The 20711-nt window shown below is 59.5% G+C and overlaps 1 protein-coding gene across 10 annotated transcripts in view; it reads left to right on the top strand.

Annotated features, from left to right (window-relative positions):
- Nucleotides 1–20711, top strand: part of PTPRF (protein tyrosine phosphatase receptor type F) — an 81361-nt gene that overhangs the window by 53883 nt on the left and 6767 nt on the right. For 2 of the 10 annotated variants that reach the window (XM_074266173.1, XM_074266169.1), the window contains 16 exons: nucleotides 1923–2116; nucleotides 4286–4312; nucleotides 5514–5631; nucleotides 5786–6364; nucleotides 6986–7083; nucleotides 10832–11085; nucleotides 11197–11290; nucleotides 11519–11731; nucleotides 13262–13416; nucleotides 16021–16136; nucleotides 16740–16772; nucleotides 18334–18431; nucleotides 19151–19274; nucleotides 19473–19648; nucleotides 20052–20171; nucleotides 20326–20480. In XM_074266173.1, the coding sequence (XP_074122274.1) occupies nucleotides 1923–2116; nucleotides 4286–4312; nucleotides 5514–5631; nucleotides 5786–6364; nucleotides 6986–7083; nucleotides 10832–11085; nucleotides 11197–11290; nucleotides 11519–11731; nucleotides 13262–13416; nucleotides 16021–16136; nucleotides 16740–16772; nucleotides 18334–18431; nucleotides 19151–19274; nucleotides 19473–19648; nucleotides 20052–20171; nucleotides 20326–20480 (2554 nt within the window). The remainder of the gene's footprint in view (nucleotides 1–1922; nucleotides 2117–4285; nucleotides 4313–5513; nucleotides 5632–5785; nucleotides 6365–6985; nucleotides 7084–10831; nucleotides 11086–11196; nucleotides 11291–11518; nucleotides 11732–13261; nucleotides 13417–16020; nucleotides 16137–16739; nucleotides 16773–18333; nucleotides 18432–19150; nucleotides 19275–19472; nucleotides 19649–20051; nucleotides 20172–20325; nucleotides 20481–20711) is intronic. The other 8 variants (XM_074266177.1, XM_074266175.1, XM_074266174.1 and 5 more) reach the window with 6 other exon arrangements.

Here is a 20711-nt window from a genome sequence, read left to right as displayed (position 1 = left end):
GGCCTTCCCATGTCCCAGGGTCTCTGTGAGAGGTTCTCCTGTTAGCCCCTCCTCCTAGTAGCCCTCCTGGCAGGGTGGCTCCAGGCTGTCTGAGACGCTCTGAAAGCAGGAAACGTGAGCTCTGACTAGGGGCCAAAGCCCTGGGCACAGACCCTCACTGATGGACCTTGGGCATTTCCCTGAGCCTGTTTCTTCGGGTGTAAAATGGGGTGCTTGCTTCCCTGGCTCTGGGGCTCCTTCCTGTCTCTAAAGTCCTCCTCCCCCCAGCCTCAGTCCTCCGCTGAGCTCCCTTGCAGTTGCCCCAGAAGAGAGAAGGTCTCCTGGCTGGGGTGGGGGGGCTTGGTAGAGGAGGTCAGCTCTGAGGTCATTGACGGCCAAAGAAAGGGAGAGCAGGGGCGGTCAGTCACGCATCTCCCCATTTGCTGGCTGGGAAGCATTCAGTGACTCGGATTAAGAGGGGGTGGGGCAAGCTGGCCACAGGTGACAGAACCAGGAGCCAGAAGGATCTTGGTACAGAAGCCTGGGGCTAAAAATCTCCCAAGGGGAAGTTCATTATAGATGAGTGAAAAGTCCTTCATTTGGATATAAAATTCAACTTTCCAAACCCAGGATAGGGGAAAAAAGGGCACCTACTATGCGCCAAGCCCTTGCTAAGTGCTAAGTGAGGGCCTCACTGGATCCTCCGCCATCTGGGAAGAAGAGGCTGTTATGAGCCCATTTTATGGATGAGGAATTTGAGGGTCATAAGGCCGATGGGGGTTGGAGGCCAGGCTGGTCTAGCCCAAGTCTGAAGTCCCAGGGTCAGTCAGCCAAGAGCTCTGGGGTTCTGGGCTCCCCAAGGGGACAGAGGCCTAAGGAACAAGGAGGTGAGTGGTCGCAGTGCCGGACAGATCCCAGCAGCAGCCGAGCGGGGAAACAGCTGGCAGCTCCAAGCTCACTGTGCCAAGCGTGGTGCTAAGTTTGGCCACAAGGAAAGGTTGCACGTTGTTGGGTCTCTGGCTCCACTGGCAGAGCCTGAGGGCTGCAGGGAAGGGGGCATCAGGGCTGGCTTTGAGCATCCAAGAGGTTCCCAGGCCCCTCTTGTGCTTGGCTCCCAAGAACAGAGCTGGGGACATGGGCAAGGCCGTGGAGGGGCGCAGAGGAGTGTAGGGTCAGGAAGAATAAGCTACAACAACTGAGCCAGGAGCTCTGGAAGCAGATTCCGAGGCACATCCCGGGGATCCACGTGGGCCGGGGCTGAGCATACAGGAGGGGAAGGAAGGGGGACGTCTGTGGCCCCAGGGAGCCGGGAAGCTCCTATAGAGCCTCTGGCAGTGGTGAGGAGGCAGCCGGAGAGAGGGCCCAGGACACCCACTTGGTGGCTCTTAAAGCAGTCCCAAGTGGGAAACAAGAGCCCCGGTGTGGGAGGCCCAGACTGGACTGCTGGGAGGGGGCTCCCTACTTCTGCCCCCCAGGGAGACTAGTGCTGGCCCCAGCTCCTGGGACAGCCCACGTACTGCGTCTTGGGACATTTAGAGAAAGTCACTCTTTCCATCTGAGTTTCTCCATTGTGGCAGCCAGGGCATAGGGGGCCATCCATTGACAAGCATTTGTTAAGCACCTACTGTGTGTCAGACACAGGGACAAAGAAAGACCAACCTGTTCCTGCCCTCGAGGAGCTTCCAGTGTAGGGAGAACTGAGGCCAGCGGCAGGGGCGTGGGCTGGGCTCTGGGTCCTGGGCTCCAGGCTCTGACTTTGAGCCGATGAGGGGAGAGAGGAGGGGTGGAGATCAGGCTGTCAGTGGGCTCAGGGCCCGGCCTCAGAACTCTGGAGCTGAGTGGACAGTAGGGGCTCAGCGGGCTGAGGGTCTTAGAGCAGTGAGGACAGGGCCGAGCCACCCCAGGAGGCGTGTCCCGGCCCTGATGTTCCCCTCTGTCCACAGTGCCTAGCGCACCCCCGAGAAAGGTGGAGGTGGAGTCAGTGAATTCGACCGCCGTGCACGTGTCCTGGAAGCTGCCTGTGTCCAGCAAACAGCACGGCCAGATCCGCGGCTACCAGGTCACTTATGTGCGGCTCGAGAACAACGAGCCCCGCGGGCAGCCGATCATCAAGGACGTGATGCTCGCCGAAGCTCAGGTAGCGAGCCAGCAGTGTGTGGGCAGCTGGGAGCAGGAACGGGGGCGGGGCGGGAAGGACAAAGGGCAGCTACCCACCCCCTCTGCTGTAACAGAGGAGGCGCCCTCTCCCCTCTGGGCTCTCCACCCCAGGGTTTATCCCCAACATGCCATGCATGGGGGGCCACGGTCCCCCCAATGCTTCTCAGGGCCTTCCACTCAGCCTTGGGCTTCTGGTGTTGTCCCCCTGCCTCGAGCTCAGAGCCCAGGCTCAGAGAGACAGACCCTCTGAGCACCTCCAGGCCAGCAGCCCCGGCTTGCACCAGGGCATGGTCATGCCCCCCAGCTAGCTGCTCCTGCCTGGTGCTCCCCTGGGGCAGCTCTGACTATTAGGAAGCTGAGATGGGGGGGGGGGGCCTCACCTTGAGCTCATTGCCTTTGGGCCATTCTCTTGTGTTTTAGTCTGGAAGGTGCTGGTTCCTTCCTGACACCATCCTCCCCCAGGCCCTGGCTCCCTGAGCCCCCCTCTTTTTCAGGCCCCAGAGCTGAGCTGGCTCCTGGGCTGCAGTCCATCTTGTTCCTCTGGTCCCAGGCCTGTTCCCCGGGTTCTGTGATCCTCATCTTCGCCCCGGCCCTCCGCCCGCTCCCCCTCTCCTTCCAGGCCTCGTGTCCCCCAGCCTGCTCTTCCCAAGCTGAACATCCTCATTGCTCATTCGTGCCCTGTGGCTGACGGGCACTCGGGGACTACACGTCCCTGTTCCTCGGCCAGGCCTGGCTGAGCCAGCCCCCACCTGGTTCCGGGGCCAGGCCCGGATGCCTGTCAGTGCCTGAATCTCCTCGCTGGCTGGCCTCTTTGGGCTGTCTGGGGGAGGGGGAAGGGGTGAGGCTCCTTCCTCCCCAGGAGCCCCGGGTACTGCTGCTCCCCCGGACGTCCCAGGACAGCAGCCTCTCACCGCAAGCCTGGCCTCTCTTTCTCTGCTCGGCCCACGGTCCAGCAGCCCACTGAGGCGGCCCCAGAAGCTGAGCTGGAACTGTCTGGTAGGGCCTCTGTGGGGGCGGGGCCGGCTGTCTGAGCAGGGACATCTCAAGGACGCCCGTCCCGCTTGTCTCCCACCCCTATCCCACCCCAACTGCGGCAGCCCCATCTGCCATGTTTGGCCGAGGCCAGAGGCCAATCCAAGGGAAGCATGTGGTCTTGCTGGGCAGCCAGATGGGAGCCTCCGAGGCTGGGCGTCCACGTGGCCCCTTTTTGTCCGAGTTACGGCTGCCCCACATGCTCTTGAGAACTGAAGGATGTCAGAGGTCGTCCCTCAGCAGGACTCTTGGCACAACCCTCCCCCCTTCCATGGACATTCAGCCTCTGCTTGCAGACCTCCACAGACAGGGAGCTCACTACTTTTCCAGCAGCCTGCCCCATTTGGAATGGCCCCCTGGCCAGGGGGTCAGATGGAAGTCTTCCTCTCTCTGCTCTGCTCGCTGGAGCCAAAGAGACCGGGGCCAGCCCCTCTCTCCCATGACCAGACATCTGTCGAGGCACCTGCCCCTTCTCATCTTCTTGAAACTGGTCCTGCTTCCCCTCCCCCAGCCCCCTCTTGGCTTCCTGGCCCGCTGTTGTATCCATTCCCTCCCCCGTCCAGCCCCTCCACATACAGGTTCTTGCCCCCACAGAAAGGGCCGCTACAAATCTGCCGGACACAGGCGCCTTCTTCTCAGATTTCTCTGTGGGAAAGATGAGGGCCGGGGCTGACTGGGAGCAGAGCAGGGCTCCCCTCCACTGCGGTCACTTCCTTCTTTCTTGCCTCTGTCCACTTCGTTCCCTTCACCTGGATGCCCACCCCCTACTGCTCACTCTGTAGCTGTCCGTTGGTCTCCATGAGCCCACTTACACCCCCCCCCAACTTGGGGCGGGGGGAGTCCCAGTCATCCCCAGGCAATGTTTCTTCTGTCTGGTCCTCCATGGGGACTGCTTGACTGGTGTACACTATGTGCAGGGCAGGCAGGTCCGAAGCCGGGCTCCTTGGGCCGGCCGGAGCCATTCTGCGAGCTTGGGGATCTGGGAGCCCTGGGCCCTGCTCTGGCTCTAATCCACCTTCCCCTAGCTGCGCTCCCCAGAGAGCCCCCATCCCCAGCCGATCCCAGCCCTCCCTCACACGTGTCTGTCTCCGTCTCTCTCTCTCCCTCCCGTGGTCAGTGGCGGCCGGAGGAGTCAGAGGACTATGTAAGTAAAGGCATGAGTGGTTTTTCCTCGCTGGGGAAAGGCTGGTACGAGGGGACAGGCCCTGGGGGCCTGGACAGTTGGGGGACCCTTTGTCTGCCTCTTGGGTGGCCGGTGATCACCGCCTCTGAGGTCCCTGAGCCCCATCGAGCTTTGAGTGGAAGCCAACAGCCTATTGTGTTGCCTCCCCTCCTCCCCCAATCCTAGACTTCATTACCCTGAAGCTGGGGGCTAGAGGACCCGGGGCTCAGGCACCATAAGCCCCTGTGGCTGGGAAAGGTTTGGTGACAGTCCCAAGTCTGTGGGTCCTCAAGAGACTCCCCTCCAGGGTTGGTGGTGTGGCGTGGCGTGGCGTGGCATGTGTCTGACTTGAGGCACCCTGCATGGGATTGCAAAGGCAGGGACCAGTGTGGGGAGCCTGGGGGCTGTAGGGACCCTCGTATAGATGCCCTGGATCAGGGTGGGCATCTTTGGGCATTCTCTCTCTCTCTCTCTAGCTCGGGTGGGCCCTGGGGAAATGACCGCCAGCTGGGCACCTGTCACTTCCTCCTTTCCACTCTCCCCTGGATCTTGGGCCCTTGGGTTTCTATGGTGGTGGCCGTCCACTGTGGGAGTCAGTCTGTCTCTAGGTCCTAGAGGTCCTTTCTTCCCGCTCCATCCCGGCCTCCACTTCGCAGGAGAGGAAGCTAGCTCACAGAAGGGGAAGGGGCTTCCTGGGGCCACACGGCTCCCCTGTTGGACTTGAAGCTGCCGGTGTTGCCGGCTCCCAGTGGGAGCCCACTGCTAGCCACATCCCCTTCTCTGGGCCTGCTTCATTTGCGGAGTGCAGGGCTGAGATGAGCTGCTCCCCAGGGTCTCTTCTAGCTTTGGGGGAAAGAGCAGGGGAGCCATTCCTCCTCTTTGTAGGGGAAGCTGAAGAGGGAGGAGCAGAACCACCCCCCAAGCACAGGGGGCCTGGCTAGGGGCAGCCCCTTCCCCATCCCCACAGCCTCCCGGCCTCCGTGAGAGGCTCTGGACCACTAATTCCCTGGCATGAAGAACTCCCCTGACTCTGCTCCCAGGCTGGATGGAGAGCTGAACCGTTTGCCATTTGGAGCTGAGGCGGGGACCACAAAGTGCGCCATTCTGCCGGCCCCCAGCCTCCGTGGGAGACCTCCCCCTCCTTTCCCAGGACTCTGCCAGACCCTTCTTTCCCATTCCCCAGGAGACCACCATTGGAGGCCTGACCCCAGAAACCACCTACTCCATCACCGTCGCTGCCTACACAACCAAAGGGGACGGAGCCCGGAGCAAGCCCAAGATCGTCACCACCACGGGGGCAGGTGAGCCAGGCTGGGGGAGAGAGGACCAGTGCAGTGGGGGTGGGGGTCCGCCCAAAGCCCTGGGAGAAATGCCGCCTCTGGGGGACTTTCCCCGGGCCAGAGAGGACTACAAGGGAGGCGGCTCACCGCGGCCGTGGGGGGCCCTCTTGTTCAGTCCCAGGCCGGCCCACCATGATGGTCAGCACCACAGTCATGAACACCGCCCTCATCCAGTGGCACCCGCCCAAGGACGTGCCGGGCGAGCTGCTGGGCTACCAGCTACAGTACCAGCGGGCGGACGAGGAGAAGCCGACCACGGAGGCCTTCGGCCACGAGGACCACCACTATACCGTGACCGGCCTGCACAAGGGCGCCACATACATCTTCCGCCTGTCGGCCAGGAACCGGGCAGGCCCCGGCGAGGCATCTGAGAAGGAAGTCACCACCCCCGAAGATGCCCCCAGTGGCTTTCCGCAGAACCTGCAGGTGGTCGGGTTGACCACATCAACCACGGAGCTGCGGTGGGACCCGCCCGTGCTGGCCGAGCGCAACGGGCGCATCACGAATTACACCGTGGTGTACCGGGACATCAACAGCCAGCAGGAGCAGCAGAGCGTCACCAGCGGCACCCAGCTCACCCTCGCCGGCCTCCTGCCCGACACCACCTACGACGTCAAGGTCCGCGCCCACACCAGCCGTGGCCCGGGGCCGCTCAGCCCCAGCATCCAGTCACGGACCATGCCGGTGGAGCAAGGTGTGTGCGCCACACCCGTGCCAGCGGGACCAGCCGCCACAGGGAGGGCGGGGCCCAGGTGCGAGGCCGTGGCGGCGGGCCGTGGATTCTGGCCTCCGAGGCGTCACCCACCTCTCCAGTCTTATCTCCTGTCACCTCCTGTACTCTTCATCCGGCCAGGCTCTTCTCTCCGTCCTCGCCATATGCCCTTGGCCCTCCTGCCTCCGGGACTGTGCTCGGGCCGTTCCTCGGCCTGGACCGTCCTCGCTTCCACTTCGCCTGCTGCATCCCCTTTCTGCTCTTCCTCCTCCGGGAAGACCTCTCTGAACCCTTTGTTTAGCGGGCATGGGTGCTCCTCTGGAGCACACCAGAGACCTAATGCTGATGAGTGAATGATTTCTTCAGGGAATTTCCCATTGACTTCTGGTGGTGGGTCTTAATGCTCTCCTGGAATGGATTTCTGACCTGCAGTTGTGGTGGCCCTCTGACCCCTGGTGGTGGCCTTTGAGTGCATTTGCCCAGTGACTGCTGGCACTATCAGCTTGGTGGCCCAGGGAGTCGCTCCTAGAAATTTTTCTGGAGGACCCAGGTCTCCCCCTGGGTGGAAGACATTCCTGTGACCTTTGTTGATTTCAATTCCAGTGTTCGCCAAGAACTTCCGGGTAAATGCTGTGATGAAGACATCAGTGCTGTTGAGCTGGGAGGTCCCCGACTCCTACAAGTCTTCAGTGCCATTCAAGGTGTGCCAGGAGGGGATGCCAAGGGCATCTGGGAGGGGGTGGGGCAGGCACAGGGGAGGCCCTGCATCGCCCACAAAGTGGGTGCTCTGAGCAGCAACAAGCATGAAAGAGGGTGGAAAGGGGAAGGGAGTCAGCCCTGCTCGGCTTTGTGGGACCAGTTGGAGCTGAGGGTGATGTGAGCAAACCTTTGGGGGCTGGCCTAGCGAGGGCAAAGGCGTGAGCCAGGCAGACCCCTGTCAGCGTGGTCCAGGGACGAGGCAATGACCAGGCAAGTCAGAGGAGAGGAGGGGATGTATTCAAGTGTTGTTGAGGTGGAATTGGCCTGGCTTCCCAGTGACCAGCCAGACGTGGGAGGAGCCAGCTTCATGGTCCCTGAAGCAGAAACCATTCTGCAGCATACCCGATGGTCTGCCCTCAGACCTCCAGGGACAGGAAGGGAGGTCCTCGGCCTCGTGGCTTCGAGGGTCTCCCTCTGCGTTCTGCCTTCTGGGGCTGAGGCAAGCGAGGCTAGCCCACCCTGTCTTGTCGTCCAGGTCATCTCTCCCTTGCTGATTTTCATCTCAGTAGGCCAGAGAAGTCCATGGCCTCTCCCATGGTCACACTCCTCACTGCAGTCCCCAGACTTTGCTCCTTCAGCCTCTCCCCTCCTTCCTGAGCAATCCCTTTGATCCGTTCTCCCCTACTGAGGCTCTTTCTCAAACTCTGGAAGGAGGAACCACTTCCCCTAAGAGTCTTAGCTTGTTCTGTTAGTGAGAAGCAGGCTCAGAAGAGGATTTTTCCTGGATGATCTCACCACCTATTGAAGTCCCAGTTAGCACTGACACCTTTCTAGTAGCTCTTGGCTCCTCTGTTTTTGGGGGAAAGCCCCTCCCAGATTTCTGGGTAATTTAAGCCCCCCAACACTATCCTGAGCTGCCTTCTGTCCTCATCTCTTTGCTGCTGCTTCTTACGTGGTCTTCCTACGTGGTCAACTTCAGAAATGAAGCCCTCTCCCCTCTCTAATTGACCCTCCCTTCCACAGTCTCCTTTGCTCCCTCTTCCTTGTTCCTGGCTCTCCTCATGAGACTGGCCTTTCTCCCTGGAGGGCATCATGCTGCCATCTTCTTTCTTCTTTCTTTTTTTGGCCACTCTGGGATACACGTAGAAGATTATAATTTACTAAGAGAGTTAGACATTTGGATTATTCTCAAGCAAGTGAAATTAGCTTTTTGACACATTAAGGGGACTTTGGTGAGACCACTCATATAATCACAGAATGAATGATATGGAAGGAACCTCAAAGGAGTTTAATCTGATCCGTCGTACCAAAATATTAATAATTTTAAAAAGCTCCTGCTTAATATCTGATTCATCATCATTTAGATATCACCACTGGTAAACAATCTACCTCGCAGGCCAAAAAAAAAATTCTCCATAGGGATTAACTTTTTTGAAGAATTTCCTTACGTGGGGCCAAAAGTTGAGCATTGTCCCAAGACTCTTTCGTGGATTTTGCCTCTTGTTCCCCTGTGTGCAAAATAATTCTCCCAGTTAGCAGGCAGCTTTGAGCTGTTTCCGGGCTATTGCACTATGCAGTGGGCGCCAAGAAGCTCCCATGTAAATAATCTTGTTTCTTTTGACAAGGCCCTCACCCCCAGAGCTCCAGCCCAATTGTGGCAGCCCCAGTGAGAGCTACCGGGACCGATCTGCCTCTTGGGTCCTCTGTTGGTCACCCAAAGTTTGAGCATTTGTAAGCAGTCCTCGAGCTTCCCGGCTCCTTTGTCCGACTACCTCCCTGGCATGTTACCCGGCGTCTCCTTCTCTCTCCACTGAGGCCACATGGGCAGGCTTCTCCCTCCCCTCCTCCATCCTTGTCTTAACTGGGAAGACGAGCTCTGTGTGGAGAACACTGCAGAGATGACCGGCTCACTTTGGCCTGAGGCTCACTTGGCAGCACAGCCCTGTGGCTGCTCTCTCGAGGTGTAACAGAGCATGGGGGGGAGGTCAAGGACTCAGCACCACATCCTGGGTCCCAGGCCGGCAGCAAGGAGAGGAACACTTGCTGGGCTTGGAGATCACAGCTGCTGACCTCCCTGTGTCGGACTCAGGTGGGGCCAGTCAGGCAGAAACTCAAACTGGCCCCTGCTGACTATGGAAAGCTTGCTATAGCCTTACCAATGGTGCATGAGGGGGACTCCCTTCTTCCCTAAGTAACAGAGGTCACTGCAGAGATCCTGGCAGCAGACTCGGGCCCTTCCTGAGGCAGTCTGTCACACCTACTGGCCTAGAATCTGGACTACCTTTGGGACCAGGGCCCCAGTATGAAGAAGACCAGGTCTTTGGTGTGGTGGGCGGAGCTTGTGGTGTGGATGAGACCAGGCTTTTGGTGTAGAAGAGCTGGGCCTTTGGTGTGGATGGGCCAAGTCTTTGGTGTAGATGGCTGGATGTAGGCCTGTGGTATAGATGGGCCAGGCCTTTGGGATATATGGGCCAGGCCTTTGGGGTAGATGGGCTAAGTCTTTCGTGTAGATGGGCCAGGTCTTTGGTATAGATGGGCCAGGCCTTTCGTGTAGATGGGCCAGGTCTTTGGTATAGATGGGCCAGGCCTTTCGTGTAAGATGGGCCAGGTCTTTGGGATATATGGGCCGGGCCTTTCGTGTAGATGGGCCAGGCCTTTCGTGTAAGATGGGCCAGGCCTTTGGGGTAGATGGGCTAAGTCTTTCGTGTAGATGGGCCAGGTCTTTGGTATAGATGGGCCAGGCCTTTCGTGTAGATGGGCCAGGTCTTTGGGATATATGGGCCGGGCCTTTCGTGTAGATGGGCCAGGCCTTTCGTGTAAGATGGGCCAGGTCTTTGAGATATATGGGCCGGGCCTTTTGTGTAGATGGGCCAGGTCTTTGGTATAGATGGGCCAGGCCTTTTGTGTAAGATGGGCCAGGTCTTTGGGATATATGGGCCGGGCCTTTTGTGTAGATGGGCCAGGTCTTTGGTATAGATGGGCCAGATCTTTGGTATAGATGGGCCAGGTCTTTGGTATAGATGGACCAGGCCTTTCGTGTAGATGGGCCAGGTCTTTGGGATATATGGGCCGGGCCTTTGGTGTAGATGGGCCAGGTCTTTGGTATAGATGGGCCAGGTCTTTGGTATAGATGGACCAGGCCTTTCGTGTAGATGGGCCAGGTCTTTGGGATATATGGGCCGGGCCTTTGGTGTAGATGGGCCAGGTCTTTGGTATAGATGGGCCAGATCTTTGGTATAGATGGGCCAGGCCTTTCGTGTAGATGGGCCAGGTCTTTGGGATATATGGGCCGGGCCTTTGGTGTAGATGGGCCAGATCTTTGGTATAGATGGGCCAGGCCTTTCGTGTAGATGGGCCAGGTCTTTGGGATATATGGGCCGGGCCTTTGGTGTAGATGGGCCAGGCATTTGGAATATATGGACCAAGTCTTTCGTGTAGATGGGCTGGGTCTAGGCCTTTGGTGTAGATGGGCTAGGCCTTTGGAATATATGGGCCGGGCCTTTGGTGTAGATGGGCCAGGCCTTTGGTGTAGATGGGCTAAGACTTTCATGTAGATGGGCCAGGTCTTTTGTGTAGATGGGCCAGGCTTTGGTGTAGATGGGCCGGGTCTTTGTTGTCATGAATTTGGGGCTTAGTATGGACAGACCCAAAGAGGCCTTCTGGATGAGCAGGTTCCTTACAGCCAGGCCCGAGTTAGGCACTCAGGTAGGTCCCTGTGCTGCTGCAAAGTGCCGGCCTCCTGCCCTGCAGATCCTTTATAATGGACAGAGTGTGGAGGTGGACGGTCACTCCATGAAGAAGCTGATCCGGGACTTGCAGCCCAATACCGAGTACTCCTTTGTACTGATGAGTCGTGGGAGCAGTGCTGGTGGCCTACAGCACCTGGTATCCATCCGCACGGCCCCTGACCTCCTGCTGCAGAAGCCCCTACCCATGACCAAGTACATGGAGGACGGCCGTTTTACCCTCACGCTCCCCAGGGTAGAGACCAAGTCGGCCGTAAGGTGAGTGCCTCCAGCTGCCTGGCTGTGCCCTGACCATAATGGGCCCTCCTTGGAAGGGCTTATCTGAGCAGGGGTCATGTAGGTGACTTCTGGGCCTCCTGTCCATCCCAGGTGGTTCTACATCGTGGTGGTACCCATCGACCGCCTAGCTAGTGGCCCCCTCAGCCCTCGTTGGCAGACACCAGATGAGCTTGAGCTGGATCAGGTAGGGCCAAGGCCTCTGCATCCTTGGTGGGGGGATGTCTTTGGTTGGGATGGGAAGTAGTCAACTCTTGGCCTCCCGACCCAGCCCTTTTGGGATCCTTTTCTGGACTTGCAAGGGTCAGTGGGTTCAGTGTGGCTCTCCTGGGTTTCAAGGAGGCAGCTCAGGGAGGGTGGCTGAGGGGGTGCCTTGAGGCCTGGCATCCTCTCAGACCCTGTTCCCTGCCTCTAGTTGCTGGAGGCCATTGGCCAGGGAGGCGCAGCAGCACGGCGACGACGGCAGATAGAGCGGCTGAAGCCCTATGTGGCGGCTCAGGTGGATGAGCTGCCTGAGACCTTCACTCTTGGTGACAAGAAGAGCTACAACGGCTTCTATAACCGGCCTCTGTCCCCAGACCTCAGCTACCACTGCTTTGTGCTGGCTGCGTTGGAGGCGGGCGACACGGTGAGAGCGGGTGCCAGTTAGAAGAAACTGAGCGGCAGGGCTTGGGGCAGGGGGCTGGGGGGGGGGGGGAGCTCCTGCAGGAAGATCCCAGGGCGCAGAGCTTTCTCATTTGCAGCAGAGAAATGCTGCTGATTTCCACTGATGCACGCAGCAGGCAGATGACATTCTGACAGGAGGGGGTGTCAGGGACCTGCTTTAATGGACATGTAGCAGAGTGTGGGTCTTGGGGGCCCAGTGGGAGGCCTGGCCAGGGATCTCCCCAGCAGGCCTTCACTGTCTCGGCCCAGCAGGCAGTGGCTTCTGAATGCTGAGAATCTCAGCCCTCCCAGGGCCCCCAAGCCGCATGTGGCTGTCCAGCCTCAGCTTCCAGCTTTCCGGAGACGGGGGCACGCTGCCCTTGGCACAGCCCAGGTCTCATGGATGTAGCCTGGTCTAGCAGGAATTATGTCCCAACACCAGGCTTCAGCCTCTCTGCACCTTTCACTTCTCGTTCCTGGTTCTGTCCTCAGAGCCAAGCAGAATTCATATCTGTGTCCCTGTCCTTGGGGACACAGTCCTCACATGTGGCTCTCATGTCCACCCTCCCAAAGGGCCGGCATCCCCGGTTCTTTCCACCTTTGCCCAGATTCTCCAGTCTGATCACCCTCCTCCAGACACTGTCCTCTTTGCACAGGGGCGCTGTGTTCTAAATGCTGAGTAGGACCAAGGACAAGGCCAGGCTTGCTTTCCTTTTGTACTCATCCTCCAGGGCCTGTGAATTCTGGCTTTGCCTCTCACTCTGCTACCCCTTCTGGAGGTCACTGTCCAGAGGTGCAAGATATGGTCCCTGACCCCAGCCATCTCCATCTTCTTTCCAGAGCCAAAGCCTAGGAGGCTTCTGGAGACAGGCAGAGGAGAGAGAGTTTTCTGGGAACAAAGGAAGCCAGCCTGGCTGGGGCACAGGACACGTATAGGGTGGGGAGCACCAAGTCCCCAGGAAGGCTTGTGAGAGCCCAGTGCAAGGGCCTGGGGCTGGCATTCTTGCCCAGAGGTGGTCAGGGGCCTCTAAAAAGCTTGCATCTATCCCCCAGGTTGTGTGTGCCAGGTGCAATGGAGGAGGAAAGGTGGCAGAAGGGCTGGAAGTGGGCGGGTGGCAGGAGAGGCCAGAGGTGGCACATGACAGCCACATATCTGGTGGGCTGTGGGTGGCTGTTCCCACCTCCGTCTCTTCGCCGTCGCCTGTGCCGCCAGTCTCGGGAGCCTGTCTTGCCTAGTCCGTTACTCCTCACCCCCACTCTGTCTTGTGTGGCCTCCTTAGGCCAACCTTGGTTCTCCCCACTGCCTGTCCCCTCGCGTCCATTTGAGAGATTCTGCCTCCCCTCACCCCCACAGGGCTCTGAGATGCCCTCTCTGGTCATGCTGCATTCTCCCTCCTTCCCAGAGGCCAGCCATCCCTGTGTTTCTCCTAACCGTCTTCCTGCCTCTGCCTCCACTGGGGTTCACCCACAAACACGATCCCGCCCTCACGTTCCTCCTGCTGTGTGTCCCCAGAGACAGTATGCAGCCAGCCCCTACTCTGACGAGATCCTCGTGGAAGTGTCCTCGGCTAAGCAGCAGGATGAGCCCGAGATGCTGTGGGTCATGGGCCCTGTGCTGGCCGTCATCCTCATCATCCTCATCGTCATTGCCATCCTCCTCTTCAAGAGGTGAGCCCAGAACCCATGGCGCCCGGCAGCAGACGTGGGGCTGGGGGCAGGGTTGTATCTGGTGGAGTCTGTGTTTGTGTGTGTGTATCCGTGTGTGTGTGTGTGTGTGTGTGTGTGTGTGTGTGTGTGTGTGTGTGTGTGTCTCGTGTATATTTGTGTGTGTGTGTGTGTGTGTGTGTGAATGGGGCAACGTTTGCTTCTGTGTACAGCAAGCCTGGCTTCCTTGCTGTGTGACCTTGATCCTTCCACTTGGGTCTAACTGGACAATGAGGGCAGTACCAGATGGCTCCCAGGTCCGCTCTCTGCCCTTTAAGCTCCAACTGGGTACAGAGCCACAGCTGGACCCAGGGAAGAAAGGCGGATGAGAGTTCATGTCCCTGCCCTCAGGCCCCGTGTCCATCTGCCCACATATATGTGTGCTCCTGCTTGTGCCCTTCTGTGGGGGCGGAGCTCGGCCTCCCTGCCGGGCTCTGCTCAGGGCTGGCCCAGTGCCAACAACCCAGGAGAGGGCCTCCCTGCACCCCCTGGTAGGCATCGTGCATGTCCGGTGGGCCGGGCTCTGTGATAACACTGACCGCTCCTCTCTTCTGTCCTTGCTTATCTCTGGATCTAGTAAACAAGAAAGGTAGGAACCCATTTTGTCTTCTTGTCCCCTCACCTGCAAGACCCACCAGAACTCAGATCCCTGCTCTGTGCTCGCAGCTTCTCACGCTAATTCACGCCCCCTCAGCCTTTCTTCCTGGGCCCTCAGTGGCAGAGTTAGCCACAGACCTGGCTGGATGTCCCAGGGGCCATCAGGGCAGGCTTCCTTCTTTGCTGCTTCCCATCTCCTTAGCATACCCTCATGGCCCAGCAGAGCTCACCCTCTTCATTGCTTGCTGGTTCTCTCTCTCTCTCTCTCTCTCTCTCTCTCTCTCTCTCTCTCTCTCTCTCTCTCTCTCTCTCTCTCTCTCTCTCTGTCTCTCTGTCTCTCTCTCTGTCTCTCTCTCTCTGTCTCTCTCTCTCTCTCTCTCTCTCTCTCTCTCTCTCTCTCTCTCTCACACACACACACACACACACACACACATGCACCTATGATCCTAGGGACCCAATAGAGACACGCTTTGTGACAAGGACTTCAGAGCCTGTACCAGCTCCAACTCCTGGTCCATTTCGATCCAGGGCTTCCTAGCATCTGCAAGCAGAGACCCCGCATAGGCAGCATGTCCTCCCCAAAGGCAGCAGGACCCAGCTTGAACATCAGGCAGCTGGAAGCCAGTCTCTGCCTTGCCTCTTACCAGCCTTGATGAACTTCACTTTCTTCATCGGTGAAGCCGAGATGGGCAGACACACAATTTGGAACCTGAGACATTCAGCAAAACCTGCCCTGGCGTCTCTTATGTTCAGAGCGCTTTGGTTATTAGCCCAGGAAGCCGGGGTGGGAGTGGGGAGGGGGAGTAGGAACAAAGAACAGAACTAGCCACATGGGGCAGCGACTGGTCTGGAGGCCACTCGCCACAAGCACAATCGTTGCAGTGTATGGGGAAGGAGACGAAGGAGATCAGGAGGCGTTCTAGGAGAGGTGGTCCCTGCACTAGGCCCTCTTTGCTGGGGCCCAGCCAGAGCAATATGGCAGCTAACACCTGCTCTGGGTTCAGGGTGGAGCCAGCAGGGGGAGGCGAGGCTGGAAGAAAGCTGGCAGTGGGGTCTAGGGGGCCTTGCAGGCCAGCCAGAGCTGCCTGGACTTTGCTTTGTGCAGGCACTAGAGCATTAATTACTAAAGTTCATTGAGTGAGGGGAGTGACGCAGTCGGGCCTGCCGGTGGCTGAGTGGGGCTGGACTGGAGTGGGGAGAGAGCTGAGGCAGCTGGGGCAGGAATCTTAGTGTGGGGCACTGCCAGAGGAGGAAAGGGCATGTGTTGGAGAGATGCAGCAAAGTTGCCTTGGCAACAGCTTGGAGAGAGTGGTGAGAAAATGAGGCAGCCAGGGGTGGTTCCTGAGTTTGGTTCCTGGGCATGGCTGTAGGAAAGGGAGATGGAGGCTGGAGTAAAGGGGGCATTTAAGAAGAGGAAGAAGAGACTGGGAAGCAGATGAAGAAGCAGTCATGGATGGGCGAGGACGCTCAGGACATGGAGTAGAGCTGGTCACTACCAGCTGGGCTGAGGGCAGGGAGAGCGGGCATTGCGGGCTCCAGGGCTTAGTGGAAGAGAGGGAGGGTGATGGAGCACAGCCTGAGGGAGCCCCAATCAAGGCAGGAGACGAGGACTGGGACAGACAAAGGATAGGCTGTTCAGCGCCCCCCCCCCCCAGCTTCTGGACAGGCAGACAGAGACCCTCTTTTCTCCTCCTCTCCCGGGTTTCTGCCAGAACAGGTCCTGTCTCTGCCAGGCTGGGCTTCCTCCTCCCCAGTGGAGGAGGGACCGATGCGAGTCTTCTCAGGGAGCCCACCCCAGGCTTGGTGTGCTTGTCCCCGTGCTGATCGCGTCATCTGCATGCTGTCCATGTCATGTCTTCAGTGCTCCGAGGTCTGACTGAGACTCTGGCTATCCTCCCCCCAGTCCGCCCTGGCACCTCCCCCCTGCAAATCCCAGCCACCCCTCCAGAGGGCCTTTCTCTGTTCTCTTAGGAAAAGGACCAACTCTCCTTCAGCCAAGGATGAGCAGGCTGTGGGGCTAAAGGACTCCCTGCTGGCCCACTCCTCGGACCCTGTAGAGATGAGAAGGCTGAACTATCAGACCCCAGGTAGGATCTTTGTAAACTGCCAGAGTGGGGCTGGGGGGTCCTGAGCTGGGCTCAGCCTCGAGGCTGCCAGATCCTGTCTGGGGCTTGGAAATCCCCAGAACCTCCATCCCTGGCCTGCCTGGTGCCGGGAAGATGACCCAAGCCTGAGCTGCTCTGATTGGCCTCAGAAGTTCTTGGGGGGCAGTTACGTTACGATCAAGTGGGGCCTGACGTCAGAGCCATCCCTCACCTGAGTGGAGGCAGTAAGCTCCCTGTCCCTGGAGGGCTCCAGGCCCCAGGTGGATATCTGCTACTAGCCCTGCTGTCCACCGGCTTCTTTGGCAGGTCAGACGCTCTCTGCTCCCCACCAGGGGGCTCTTTCAGACTGTCCTTCCTGGCTGTTTGCTCTCCGCCCCCCCCCCCCCCATTCCTCCTTTGTGCTCCGGGCTGAAGCCCGTCCTGCTCCCTGGCCCCTGGCTCGGGCCTCCCCGTGCTCCCTCCCGATTCTCTGACTCCCTGCCACGCTGGCCTGGGCCCTGTTTCAGAGGCCTCGAGCGGCCCGCGGGCTGCGGCCTAGCGTGTGCCCTCGCTCGCGCCCGAGTTCTGTCTGTCTTTTCTTCACAGGTTCCAGTGTCCCCAGTTGCCCGAACATCTCAAGTTAGTTTCTGAGCTTCCTGCATCTGTTCTCGTGTCTCATTCTCTCCGTCCTGTCCTCCCAGCCTTGGCCGTCCCCTCCCCTCCTCTCTGGGGCTCTGCCTCCTCATCCCCCCCAGGCCTTCCCTCCTCCTCTCCCTATCTCTCTCTCTCCATCTTTGTGAGTCTTAAACCATCAGTGAGGATGAGGGCAGGTCTGAGAAGGGCGGACCTCCAGAGGGGTCTCTAAGGGAGGGCACCATGGACTGGCATGTCTGCCTGGTGCCATGCCGCGTCTGTGCCAGATCTGAGGGTGCAGGCAGCCCCAAAGTCCGGGCTAAAACTTGGCTGCACAGGTAGCTCCAGTAAGATGGCAGCTAACAGGAATCTATGGAAAGTCCTACATTTAGGTTCAGAGGAAAAAGCTGGAGGTAACTGGGAAGCATGGGGAGGGGGGCAGTGCTGAGTGCATTGGACCCAGAGGCCCCAAAAGTCTGAAGTCTGCCTCAGATTGTTGCCAGCTGTGTGACTCTGGGCATCTCTGGGCCTCCTCTGCTAAGGAGAGGGCTGCACGCCCAGGCTGCCAAGGTCTTTTCCAGCTCCAGGATGCACTGTGACCCTCCCGGCCCTGCACAGGGTCCTCAGCTGAGGGGGTGCACCCCACAGCCTCCGGCTGGACACCTGCAACTCAGTGGCCTCGTGAATGAAAAGTAAAAGAGGTTCCTGGAAAGACCTGAGTAGCCTGAGGGGCCAGTGTCCGGGCCACCTTCTGGAGGGAGCCTTTTCATGCTGCCCCAGCTTTCCAAACGTGCTTAGTTTTTACACATTTTCTCCTCCAAGCTCCTTGAGGCAGGTCCTTTTTCCCTTTAGCCTTTGTAGAGCAAGGCCGCGTTCTAGAGCCTATGGACAGTCGGGAAGCTTGAGGTCCAGGAGGGTCAGCAGGGGGGTCAGAGGGCCCACTGCTTCATCTCCAGGGCCAGCTCACTCCCCACTGGCCTTTCTTCTTGCCACCTGTCTGTGGAGCTCCGTAACGTGGACGCTTTTACAGGGGCAGAGGTGCCCTGGCCAGCTTGGGCCGCTCCTGGAGGGCGGGTCTGTTAGGTGAAGATCCCTGAGAAAGAGGAGCAGCAAGGGCAGTCTCAGCAGGCAGGGCCCAGGCCCAGAGCGCAGGAGGTTCGAGGCCTGCTGGCTTCAGGCGCTTGAGGTGAAGGAGAGGGTCAGAGAAGGCTGCTGTGCGCCGGGCACAGGCGGCGGTTGGTCCAGACGTCTCAGGTCCCTGACTCCTTGTCTCTAGGGGCTTCTGCCTCCCTCTCTGTCCTGCAGGGGTCCACGCCCTCCCTGGGCACTGCCCCTGCACACACGTGTGGGCACTTGGGCACACGCACCCCACACCGCCCTCCTCCTGTGTCCTCCACTCTCTCACGCTCCACTCATCCGTGTCGTCGCATGTGCTGCCGTGTCCATCATCACACCGCTGTGTGCGCGCTCACCCATGGTCACATGTGCTTACATGCGCACACACATGCATTGTGGCTACCCCAGCTGCCCCGCCCCCTCTGATCCGGCCTCCTCCTGTGATCTTCAGGCATGCGGGACCACCCACCCATCCCCATCACGGACCTGGCCGACAACATCGAGCGGCTCAAGGCCAATGATGGCCTGAAGTTCTCCCAGGAGTATGAGGTCAGGGTCCTGGGTCAGGGGTGGAGGAGGGGCTGGGTGGAGGTCCTGCCCTCGGGGCTCCCCATCTGAGGGGGACAGCAGGTCAGGTCCAGGTAGGCCTTTCCCCCCATGCTGAGGAGCCGTGGAGGATGAGGCAGGAGAGGCCTTGGGCCTGCCACCGCCCTGCCCCCACTCTGTCATCTGCAGACTGGAGGCCTCCCTTTCCTCCTCAGCCCAGCCATGTTGCATCACTCATTGGGTCCTAACTGGCGCCCACACACATCGGGCTCTACCTGGACCTTTTATGCACCTCCCCCCATCTCCAATAACCCCCCCGGGGCATCTTCGTGCTCCCAGGTGTGTGCCCAGCCTGATAGTCGCCCAGGGCTCTGTCTCTCCACCTGGCACTTGGGCGTTCTGTTCTTGTCCCTGGGCCCAACCTCTATGCTGTCCTCCACACCCAGAATGCCCAAATGAAAGCCTCCTTTGGGTCCCTCTTCCTCCAGGAGGCCTGACCCAGCCAGGTTTCCTTCCCCTCCTGTCAGCAGCAGGCGACCTGCTGCTCAGAATGCGTCCCGGCCTCTCACTGGCACTAGGACTTCCCATGGGTGGCAGGCAGCGGCTGCTTGGGGCAGGGGGGAGCTTCCCAGCAGAGGCAGCATTGGGGCTGAGCAGAGCAGGTGTACAGAGCACCCCCGTGCCTGCACCCTTTGAGCCTCTGCCTGCTCCCTCCCCTGCAGTCCATTGACCCTGGGCAGCAATTCACCTGGGAGAACTCGAACCTGGAGGTCAACAAGCCCAAGAACCGCTACGCCAACGTGATCGCCTACGACCACTCCCGGGTCATTCTCACGTCCATCGATGGTGAGCGGGCGACCCTCCTCCCATTCACAGGGGGGAACCAAGCCTGAGAGGGGCACGGGCTTGTCCGTCCTTCACCAGGGTGGTGGCAGTGCATGTGTGTGCCCGGGGGCTGGGCTGCCCGCAGACTGGCTATGCAGCAGCTCACCCCATGTTGGCCAGAAACGCTCACACTCCAGTATGTGCCCTTGTCTACCGTAGGGGTCCCTGGCAGCGACTACATCAATGCCAACTACATCGATGGTTACCGCAAGCAGAATGCCTACATCGCCACCCAGGGGCCTCTGCCCGAGACCCTCGGAGACTTCTGGCGTATGGTGTGGGAGCAGCGGACGGCCACCATCGTCATGATGACGCGGCTGGAGGAGAAGTCCCGGGTGAGCGGTCCGAGGTGGGGGCTCAGGTGGGGGGATGGGAAAAGAGACGAGGTCCCCGCGAGGCCCCGGCACAATCAGCAAGGAGGAGAGGAGCCTGGGGAGAGGAGGAAGAGCTTCATCACAGAGCCAAAGATCCAGCCTGGCCCACAGAGCCAGAGGCCCAGCATGCAGAGGCAAAGGCCTGGCCCCAGTCCATGGAGCCAAAGATTCAGCCTGGCCCACAAAACCGAAGACCCAGCATGCAGAGCAGGGCCCTGGAGCAGACTCGGGAGGAAGGGGCGGAGGTGGAACAGGGAAAGCTGTCCTAGGAGGAGGGTGGCCCTGGGAGTCAATCCCCCCCCCCCCCCCCCCCGGGGACGGGAACTCCCCACACTTATGTCTGGCCCCGCCTATCCTACCCCAGGTGAAATGTGATCAGTACTGGCCGAGTCGGGGCACCGAGACCTATGGGTTTGTCCAGGTGACACTGCTGGACACGGTGGAGCTGGCCACCTACACCGTCCGCACCTTCGCCCTCTACAAGGTGCCAGAACCCTGGGGGGCTCCCGGGGCTCGGCGGGGAAAGCTGGGGATCCTGGCCCAGAGAGGGTGTGGAAGAGGGACTGGGGGGGGTGAGCTGGCGGTCAGCACGGGCCACACACAGTGACGCCCGACCCCGGCCCATCTTCCCCTGCCAGACCGGCTCCAGTGAGAAGCGAGAGCTTCGTCAGTTCCAGTTCCTGGCCTGGCCTGACCACGGGGTCCCCGAGTACCCAACCCCCACCCTGGCCTTCCTGCGCAGGGTCAAGGCCTGCAACCCCCTGGATGCCGGGCCCATGGTGGTGCATTGCAGGTGAGGGCACGGGCATGGGCCGGGCACTGAGCTGCGTCCGCCCTTGAATGTCAGACCAGGTCCAGTTGGGGCGGTTCCCTGACAAGCGCCAAGTCTGACTGTTGAAGCTGACACATGTACTTAGAGGCTTGTGGACTCTTAGCTGAAAAAGATCTGGAGGTTTGAGTGCACTGCAAGCTGGACACGAAGCAGCCCCAATTAATGAATGTGAGCTCAGATTGTGTTGAGAGA

The sequence above is a fragment of the Sminthopsis crassicaudata genome, chromosome 4 (genome assembly GCF_048593235.1).
Source record: "Sminthopsis crassicaudata isolate SCR6 chromosome 4, ASM4859323v1, whole genome shotgun sequence".
Lineage (NCBI taxonomy): Eukaryota > Metazoa > Chordata > Mammalia > Dasyuromorphia > Dasyuridae > Sminthopsis > Sminthopsis crassicaudata.
This window is presented reverse-complemented; position numbering and strand designations above follow the sequence as displayed.